Source organism: Phoca vitulina, unplaced genomic scaffold (assembly GCF_004348235.1).
Source record: "Phoca vitulina isolate PV1807 unplaced genomic scaffold, GSC_HSeal_1.0 scaffold7, whole genome shotgun sequence".
Lineage (NCBI taxonomy): Eukaryota > Metazoa > Chordata > Mammalia > Carnivora > Phocidae > Phoca > Phoca vitulina.
In genome coordinates, this window is record NW_022589710.1 from 11,011,170 (window position 1) to 11,021,602 (window position 10,433).

The window sequence follows — 10,433 nt, forward strand, 5'->3', positions numbered from 1 at the left end:
AATAAGGAAACACTTAAAATAATTTTCTCCCAAAACTCATTTGCTAGACTTCATAAACTAGCTGCTACAGAGGATCTATATCAGGAAACTCAAACATATGAGGCTTTTCTTTCAATCTACTAAAAAGGGACATTAAATACACAATGCTGGCCACATTATTTTAGATAATGATTGAAAACAGCTGATGATAGCCAGGTTTGGGACAAATGCCAACTGTTCCCATTTGTCTGAAAATGTTAAAATTAATCGCTATAAGTTACAAATTTTCAAAGAATACTGTTATCTGCAAATGACAAAGTATACCAACTAAAATCCTAAAAAAGACTAAAGATAATGGTGCCTCTTTGATCTGCAACATTAGTTTTTAAAATTTTAATGTTCTGAAATATAAGTAAACACATCTCAACAGCTTTATATATTTTCATACATTTTATTTTTTTAAACACTTATAATTTTGCAAGCTAGCAGTAAAATATTGAGGGCAATATTTTACTAATTAGCACCGTATACCTTTTAAAGCTGACTGGAACATTGTTTCATTGTAAATGACTGTAAAATAAAATGATCACTTCAAATGCCAAATTAGTCTCAAGTAACATGTGAACCATTAATTTTATCATTATTTTTGGCGTTATGCACAAAGATGTATTTCAAAAATGAACTTAGTATCAGTTCTGTCAATCGAACAAATCAAAGTACCACAGTTTAAAGCAATATTTGACCTCTGAAACTATTATATGAGGCGTATAAGAAAGCTGATGAATCAGCTATAAAAATAAGAGATACTACATAACTTATTTAGAGTCCCTTATTTTTTAGAATAAGGAAAATAATGAAAAATTCCATGGTATAAGAATCAGTTACACATACGGTTTAGTATATGTCATTATTGTCATACTTTCCTTATGAGTTTAGCCTTACCAAAAAGCCATGAAAAACATCCAGGATAACTCACAGGGACAGCTGGAAGCCTGAAATAAGATGGCTCAGTGCAAAAGATCCCAAGCCATTCATATAATTTTAAATGGAAGCCTAGACATTTAACTCCTATTTTTGTTTCCACCTGAAAAAATCTTCTGAAAATATGGGAAAATATCTAATTATACTCAAATCACTTTCACACATTTAAAAAAAAGGGGAGAGTTTTTGTTTCCTGTTTTCTGAGAAGAGCACTCTTCAGAGCTATGGGGTTAAGTTCTAAGCCACGATTGACTGCTTACTAGCATGCCTGTTTTGCATACCAGTAGAATCAAGTCCAGTTTTGCCATTTGTGGATAACTATGACAAGATACAAAAGCATGTGTTTGCCATAAATAGCTCTGGCTAACAGCAAACTGCTCACACTGAGCAGATCAAATTCTCTATAAGGAGAGCACTCTGGACCACAGCCAAATCCCACTACTAATGTTTAAGACTGCTACATCATTTTTTTTTTCCAATTTGCAAAATAAATTAAGAAGTAATAGCTGAAATAAAAGTTCCTAAACATGAAAAGTATTAACTTTTGAAGGACATTTTATAAATTATTTTCATTATGACCAAATATGCAGTAAGAGCTCCCTGCTTCTACTACTCAATTACTCAGAAATGTAAACGTGAATTAAAAAATAACTACCCTAATTTACCCAGAGAACAAACCTGGTATTGAAGAATATTTATGTCAAAGTGCAAAAAATAACTTCTGATCTTCATATTAACATATAAGGAAATAAATAAAGTAATGCTTATAAAAGTATCCCTCTATAACAATAATATTTTCTATTAATTGGCTTTAGAATATTTTTTAAACTCAACAAACTGGAAAATATCATGAATGTTGTACAAAAAAATTCGTAAATGACCAGTGCAAAGATTAATAATAGCTGTTTACCCTAAAATTTGCTTCATATAACATTTTGCAAAATGTCCAAGGAAAACAAGGCAACGTTCTGTAATATGCCACAATTTTTATTGCAACGTGGCCATTATTGTGAGGGTGGGGAGTCTGATCTCAAAAACAATGTTCCATTTAAGGCTCTTTTGTACAGAAATTGCCATCATGACTGATATTCAAAATATTTTTAGTGTTGCAAAACTTACATGGTAAACGTAAACTCCTACACTTATTCAGTAGTGTACACTCAATGGAAAACAAAAAGGCATTAGTAACAGCTATTTCTTTTAAGATACGCAGGTAACAGGAATGAATACTGAGGTACTAGGATAAGTTGATGACACAGTTAACAAAACTTAATTGGCATTCCTTTTCGGGGGGGTAGGGGGTTAAACTCATTACAAAAAAAGTGCTTTCAAATGCATAGTGTTATATCTGTGCTGCCATGTCACAAAAATAGGCTTGCCAAGGCAGGTGAGGTGTATGAATGCTTGAGCCTCACAGAACTGCAATCAAGTGCAACTATAAATAGTAATACTGAATAAAGTTTACCATCTGACCAGTGGATAATACTTTCAAGGCATTCAATCAGCTTACCCTTTGCAGTATTCTAAGCTATTCACATTGACAATCACTTTCATTGTAGTGCTTGCTGCAAGGGAGGCATATAACCAGTTGTTTTGGCTAAAATATGATGGGAAGGCATTCCTTGGGTTCTACATAAAAATAACGGTATTAAACAGTCTAATGGCAATCACTGATAGGCTGCTTACATGAATGATATTTCCTTCATTCACGGTATTGGAAGGACCCAGTGGGAAGAGAAAGAAGAAAAAAAAAAAAAACAAAAAAACAAACACCTAATACTATTTCAATTGATTGAGCTGGAGAAATGGAAGCTCCTTAAGATCCAGATGGCACTTGACTGTCATTTTATAAGGGTTTTCCTTCAAGTGAAACTACTACGTTGCCTCCCAATTTCTCTCCAAGTGTTGAACGGTCCTTTATATCATCCAAGCCATTTACTTGCCACTCATGTTTAATACCTAAAAAGGAAAAACATTATCCCATTATCTTATTATAATTAAGAAAGAGTAATTCCTCTGCACAAAATTTTTAATGTTTGTACCTGTAAATTTCTTTTTAATGGCATCTTTAGAGCTAGCATAAATCATCTTGCTTTTTAAAGGTGCACTTTCAGGAGCCCTACAGAAAAAAAAAAAAAAACAACACAATTGTTGAATCCCACTTAAAAGAAAAACAAAGGCAAAACTGACTATGTTAGTAACAATCCTTGCATTTTAAAAGTACTTTTTCTTTTGTTTTTACACACCAGAATATAAATACTAGGTCTTCTTTCTTAGACTCTTTTGTTTCGTATGTGGCATCGTACAAAGCATATCGGCAATCATTCAGAGGTAGCAACTTCACAAAAGATGTGTAGGGGTCCTCTACAGTATCACCAATGTCACCCACCAAGATCTGCTTTGCTTCCTCTACAATTATTTGTCTTTTGTCATCGCTTAAACAGAAGAGAACTGCTTTCTTTCTTTTTTTGATCTCCTCTTGTGTAGAAGATTTCCTTACTTTCATATCATTAAAAACTTTGATGACTTCATCATTCACTGTAACTCCAGAAGCCTGAAATAAAAAAAGAACAGTAATTCAGAACAAGTATTTCGGTTTTAACCAAAATTACTGTTTGCCTAGGAAGGATTCACTTTAATCTGGACATCAAAAACTGCATCGTACCACGCAAGTAGTCCAATCAGATTTGCCACATTTTAAATACCAGTTATACGAGACGCACCGAAGGATTCTAACTCATCCTTTCCCATTCACCCTTTTTAAAGGGGTTTGGAGGTTGAAGTAAATGGAAGGTAGAGGGAAAGGGACAAATACAAGCTGTCCCATCGCTGAAATGTTTCCTATTTCACTGGGTGATGTCAGAGCTTCAGGAGCAACAGCAAAAATACCTTCTGTATTGTGTCAACTCTGCAGGCCTTAAAAAAACACTTTTGGATTTCAGTTAAAGCTTCTACTATTTTTTTTCTTTAAAGTCATCCTAGCCAGTGCCGTTTCCACATAAGGAAAGAGAATCAAGTGTGAACTCCAAACCGCCCACGGCTACAACATAATTGCCTCACAGCTCAAACGCAGACACTTCCAAACTAACGGAGCTAGTGTAAAAGCTTTTTACGGCGAAAAAGCATTTTAAAGAAGCGTTTTCTCCCCTCTTTTACCTCCTCTTAGGGGTTTTATTACAGGCCACCAAGACCCTTAACCGAAAGCCTTCGGCAGGGCTTTAGAGCACTTACCAATTTTAGAGGCGAGCGCTAAGTAAAATAAGGAAGCCCGGCGCAAACGCGGCATGCGCGGGACGAGCCCCGCAGACCCTCCCACGCCGCGGGCCGCCGCTCCCAGTGCCTCGACCTCTCCAGACGCCTCCTGTCCGGCTTAAGCCCCGGCCCCCGGCCCCCGACCCGCGTCCTCCTCGCCCTCAGGAATCCGAAGAGCCGCAGGGCCCGGCCTGATGGCGGGAGGCCCGGCCGGCCAGCTGGCTGGAGAAGAGAGCAGCGGGGCCGCAAGCGCTGGAGCCCGCACCTTTAAGGCGTACATCAGGTTAAAATGGCGGCCTCACTCCCAGGGCCCTGCAGGGCCGCGCGGGGGTTTTTGCTCGACGCGTCCCGGCCCTCGGTCCCCCGGGGCGGCGCGCCCGCCTTACCATAGTGCCCGCGGTTGTGGCTGCGGCGGCGGCTCGGACTCCGGCTCTGTGGCACTGGTAGGAGAGAGGGAGGGGCGTGCGGGCAGCGGCCAGTGCGGGGCACGCCGGGAGCTGCAGCCCGAGAGGCGGAGGCGGCGGCGGCGGCGGCTGGGGGGCTGCGGGCGGCGGGCGGGGCGGTCACGGCGGTCACGTGGGCACGCCCCGGGCCGGCCCTTCCGCCTCCCGGCCCCGCCCGCGTCCTCGAGCTGACCCCGGCGCGCGCGCCCAGTCGACCCCGGCGGCTGCGCGGCGGTGGCTGGGGCTCGGGGGCCTGGCACAGCCGCTTCCAGCCCCGGGGCACCACTGGTCAGCCGGCCGGGAGGGCGCTCGGCTCCCAGAGGGGCGCTTCCACACTGCCTCCCCGAGGGCGCTGCTCCCGAGCGTGGGGGCCGGCGAGAGGAACAGTGCGCCAAGGTGTCTTTGTTTTAGTCAGTCACCTGTGGTTTCCACCGAAAGGGGCTGGATTCCAACGTTTTGAGTTTTTTTTTTTTTTTTTGGAAAACCCACGTTGAGAGACGCCGTGAATTGTTTAGATTTTCTTCCTCCAGTTAAATGAGAATAAATACTATAGGGGGTTACCCCAGTTGACTGAATTACTCAGCAAAAGCAATATGATAAACTGAAGCGGAAAATCACTTTCCCAAAATCTGTGGTTGACATAATAACAATAGGGGGGAAATTGGGTAGTAACATCCCTTGGTAATATCCTTTTACATATTAGACTTAATAGGATATGGATGTACTCTTTCCTTCGTGAAGCCCCAGCTATGACAGCTGATATCAAATAAATGGACCCAAGAGTAGAGATTCCTCCTTCTTGGCAATCACAACCTCTTCTAGCAAAGCCCGCATAACTGAGCCAAGCCTCTTCTCTAACTAAACCTTTTTGGTACTTACACATGTATCCTATTTATCATAGAAGAAATGTCACTTGGGCGTCTGGGTGGCTCAGTCGTTTAAGAGTCTGCCGTTGGCTCAGGTCGTGATCCCGGTGTCCTGGGATCAGCCCCACATCAGGCTCCTGGCTCAGCGGGGAGTCTGCTTCTCCCTCTACACTTATCCCTGCTCATGATCTCTCTCTCTCTCACTCAAATAAAATCTTTAAAAAAGAAAAGAAAAATGTCACTTTATACTTCGAGGAAAATTTTCACAAAGATTTAATGCTTCATGGGTTTATATGAAAATATTATAAATGAAACACTTTATGTACTTATCTATAATGAAAGAAAGATTTAATGAAGTGTTTAATTATTTTGGGTTGATTTATGCTACTTTTTCTCCTGAATGTTTACTATTTCTATCTTTCTTCCTTTGTAAAATTGGTAAAAGAAATTTAAAGCTCTGATAAATAGTTAAACTTATTTTGTGAAAAAGACTTGCACTAAAAAAGCACACTTGTTATTGCCTAAAACTGTTGGGAACAAAATAGTAAGTCCAGATAAACCTTGACACAAACTAAGCCAGAAGTACAGGACATGGGCAAGAACTTTGGGCTGGGAGTTGGGAGACTTGGGTATTAATCTTGGCACTACCCCTATCTCTATAACCTCGAAGGACGTTCAACCCCACCAACATCTCACTAAATTACCTTTAAATTATCTCTCATTAAAAAAAAAGCTCTCATGAAATTATCTTTAAAGTCCTTTCCAGCTTTAAAATCCAGTTTCCTAGTATACCAGTGTTTCTCGGGAAATGGTGTGTATATTTTCTCAGGATTAAGTAAATTTAGGGATGGAAAGTCATAATGAGGAGGGATTATGCCCTAATTTGTGTGATAAATCCTTGTGTCCAAAATTTAATGTATTTTAAATGGACCATGTTAGGTATTGCCCAGCAAACATAGACCTAGTTTTTATGTCCACAGCTTCTGTGTATTTTCTTTTTTTTTTTTTACTTTTTTTTTTTTTAAGATTTTATTTATTTGAGAGGGGGGAGAGAGAGAGCACGAGCTGAGGGGGTAGGGGCAGAGGGAGAGGGAGAAGCAGACTCCCCACTGAGCAGGGAGCTCAATGTGATGCAGGGCTTCACCCCAGGATTCCTGGATGGTGACCTGAGCCAAAGGCAGACACTTAACTGACTGAGCCACCCACGTGACCCTCGTGTGTATTTTCTTAATGGAAAGACTGACTTAGTTTAGAGACAGAATTTCCCAGTGTGTAAGCCTGAATCCTAAGCAAGTGGATACAATACTTTATATTTAGCTGGTACTTTACAATTTGTGAAACTGTTGGGGAAGAAAAACTTTCCTTTGCCCTTTAAGGTCTTCTGGCTGGTCTAAAATCAGATTGGCAAGAGACAGATTAACAGAGGAAAGTCAAATTTCATTTTGTACATGAGGGAATCCAAATAAACATGAGATTCCAAAGACAAGTCAGGAAAAATGACGTACATATGTTTTGGGTTTTGTTTTTGTTTTTGTTTTTTAAGTAAGCTCTACAACCAGTGTGGGACTTGAACTCATACTTCTGAGATCAAGAGCCTCATGCTCTATCAACTGAGCTAGCCAGGTGCCCCCAAACAGAGGCATATATGTCATCCTAAACTAAGGAGAAGGGGTAGGAGTCTGGGGCTTCAAAGGAAAGGAAGACAATTCACAGGAAGAAAAGAAAGAGTAAATGTTTGGTAAAAAAAAAAAAAAAAGTTTGCTGGGCCATCCAGAAACAATGGGACATAGAGAGGGCTTTGATCAGATAGGCCTTGCTAGTTTTCTCTCTATTACGCCTAGTTCATATTTTAATGTAGTTCTCTGTGGTGATGGCTCTGTTCCTTGAGTAGATCCTCTATCTAAATTCCTTTAGGCAGCTAGAGGGGAAGCTCAGAATTTCTTCCTGTGTCTTTTGGTCCTTGATTATTTTTAGCTCAAAATAATCTGCATGCCAAAGTGGCACATCTTAGGGCTACTTATTCTGAATGCCTGCGAAACCTTTCGCTTTCTTTATCTCTCTTGAAGTTCCATGGAGATCATGGAGAATGGATCTCCAGTGCTCCAAACATTTGCTCTGTCTGGGTATCAGGCACTCTTCTCCTTCCTGGACTCTTCCTCTCAGGGTCTCCCTCCCTCCACAGCTTGAAATTTGAAACAAAGAGATTCCATAGAGTCTATAACCCTGACAGAGACCAGGTCTGGAGACAGGGACCTAAATTAGGTGTCAGAACTCCCATCAAAATTGGGGATTCCGAAGATGTTAGTCACCCCCCCGCTGTGACATCAAAGCCTTTCCGAACCCTTACTCCCTCTCCCCCACCCCACCACCCACTGGCAGAGTTGATATTTTCCATACACTAGGATTCTTTTCCCAAAGATATTTTTGTCTTTGCACATATCTTGTTGCATTGTACTAGTTTGTTTATGTGTTCTGCCCACTGCTAGGCTCTAAATTCCTTAAGGAGCTGAGTCCTACTCAGTCTTTGAATTTCTGGAACCTGGAATATAGTAGGTGCTCAATAGATAATGAAGTGATAGATTTAAGATGCTTTAGTGCTATAAAGAGAGCAAAAAGGAAGCTCTTGAAGACTGTGAGGTCTTTCCATGTGCCCTTGTGAGGCCGGCACTTAGAAGCTCAGGGCCAGTAGCAACTCCTTTTCTTCATATCTGTTATTTATAACCAGAACCTACCACCACTTGGTAAAGGGATGGCATTACCAAGAATTGCTGCATGAATTTTGGATCCTGTGTAGCGGAGGGATCTGAGTGTCAGACATCATATATGTGGGAAACAAAGGCAGAAGAAAAATTACTAAATTTCCTTACTACTTACAGCGCATTGACACGTCCTTGAGACAGGCCGAGTGACCTTCCTCTAGGGACTCAGCTGCTTCAGTGTTAATACTTTGCTAAGGGCAAAAGACAATCTTAGCCTGACCCCCAGGATCCTGTAAGTCTACTTTAACATATAAAAATTCCTTTGGACACTTCCTTTATCTCTACCCCCCTCCCAAGACACATGTTGGCAATCATCCCCCAGGCATATGACCCACCAATATACATCATGACTCAGGTTTTATTAGACAGTAATAAATGACCTTTTCTGGGGCACCTGGGTGGCTTAGTTGGTTAAGCATCTGCCTTCAGCTCAAGTCATGATCCCAGGGTCCCGTGATCAAGCACCACGTTGGGCTCCCTGCTCAGCAGGGAGTCTGCTTTCCCTCTCCCCCTCTTCCTTTTCTCTCGCCCCACCCCCGTGCGCGTGCGCACACTCTCTCTCTCTCTCTCTCTCTCAAATAAATAAATAAATAAATAAATAAAATCTTTTTAAAAATGACCTTTTCCTAGCATATAGGTAGCCCCCTCACGGTCCTGGAAACCTTGCTTCCAAAATTCCTTAGAGACTTAACTCTATCTCTAACTCTTTCCCAACTTGAAAGTATATAATGGGCCGCTCCTCATGACCCCGGTGCAGCTCTTCCTACCCACGGGCCCTGTCCCTGTGCTTTAATAAAACCACCTCTTTGCACCAAAGACGTCTCAAGAATGCGTTCTTGGTGGTGGGCTTTGAACCCTCACATCTTTCCTACATCAACATGTATTAGTTTCCCATGGCTGCCATAGCAAACTCCTGTGAATTTAGTGGCTTAATACAAGTTTATTGTGTTACAATTCCCGAGGTCAGAAGTCAGAAATGAGTCCTACAGGGCTAAAATCAAGGTGAAGGCAGCCCTACTTGCTTTCGGAGCTACGGGAAGAGAATCCGTTTCCTTGTCCTTTCCAGCTTCTAGAGGCTGCCCACATTCCTTGGCTTATGGCCCCCAGACAGCTTCAGTCATCAGGTCTCTGATTCTCTCCTGCCTCCCTCTTTTACTTCTGAGGACCATTGTGATTATTTTGGACCCGCTGGATAATTTAGGATAATCTCCCAGCTCAAAATCATTAACTTAATCACATCTGCAAAGTCTCTTTTGCTGTTAAGGTAGCATAGTCAGAGGTTCTGGGACTTAAAACAGGGCCATCCTTTGGGATGTTTAAAAAAAAAAAAGAGGGGTGCCTGGGTGGCTCAGTCGTTAAGCGTCTGCCTTCGGCTCAGGTCATGGTCCCAGGGTCCTGGGATCGAGCCCCGCATCGGGCTCCCTGCTCCGCGGGAAGCCTGCTTCTCCCTCTCCCACTCCCCCTGCTTGTGTTTCCTCTCTCACTGTGTCTCTGTCAAATAAATAAATAAAATCTTAAAAAAAAAAAAAAAAGAAACAACAAGCCCCAGATGGAGTCATTTGGCCCCCCGCACCCTGTGACAGCAAACCAAGAATTACGGTTTCAACATATCCCAGGAATATGAATTCTTCAAAGTCAATCTGGAATTTTCTGATCAGCACCAGTGAGGTGGTCTGCATGATACAAATCCTACTGTGCCCCCCGCCCAGAAGATGTCCTGGCCTGCAACAGACCTTTCTTTTGCTAATAACTCCCTTGCCCCACTTTCTTCTATAAAAACCTTCCACTTTGTACAACTCCTCAGAGCATCTCCCTACTTGCTAGAGGGATGCTGCCGGATTCATGAATCATTTAATAAAGCCAATTAGATCTTCAAACTTACTTCAATTTTTTTTTAAGATTTTATTTATTTATTTGACATAGACACAGCGAGAGAGGGAACACAAGCAGGGGGAGTGGGAGAGGGAGAAGCAGGCTTCCCGTGGAGCAGGGAGCCTGATGCGGGGCTCGATCCCAGGACCCCGGGATCATGACCTGAGCCAAAGGCAGACGCTTAAGGACTGAACCACCCAGGCGCTCCTTGAATTTTGTTTTTTAACCAGGGCCATTATTCTGCCTACCACACCACATCTGTTCCCTTTAGCAATTTCAAG

At 42.0% G+C, this 10,433-nt stretch overlaps 1 protein-coding gene across 2 annotated transcripts; it reads right to left on the reverse strand.

Annotated features, from left to right (window-relative positions):
* Window positions 1-4,748, reverse strand: CFL2 (cofilin 2). 2 transcript variants are annotated; one of them, XM_032404936.1, is made up of 4 exons: window positions 4,599-4,748; window positions 3,207-3,514; window positions 3,003-3,079; window positions 1-2,919 (listed from the first exon to the last, which is right to left on the reverse strand). In XM_032404936.1, the coding sequence occupies exons 1-4, from the start codon at window positions 4,599-4,601 to the stop codon at window positions 2,807-2,809; spliced, it is 501 nt and encodes a 166-aa protein (XP_032260827.1). In that variant the 5' UTR covers window positions 4,602-4,748; the 3' UTR covers window positions 1-2,806. The 2 variants fall into 2 exon arrangements, with proteins under 2 accessions (XP_032260827.1, XP_032260828.1); XM_032404937.1 differs by lacking the exon at window positions 4,599-4,748 and adding an exon at window positions 4,192-4,575.
* Window positions 4,749-10,433: the final 5,685 nt, after the last annotated feature.

Excerpts from the sequence above, each read along its gene's own strand:
- CFL2 (XM_032404936.1), bottom strand. Across the intron at positions 3,080-3,206 it reads GACCTAGTATTTATATTCTG|GGCTCCTGAAAGTGCACCTT; the intron begins GTGTGTAAAAAC and ends TTTTTTCTGTAG. Across the intron at positions 2,920-3,002 it reads CATTAAAAAGAAATTTACAG|GTATTAAACATGAGTGGCAA; the intron begins GTACAAACATTA and ends TTTCCTTTTTAG.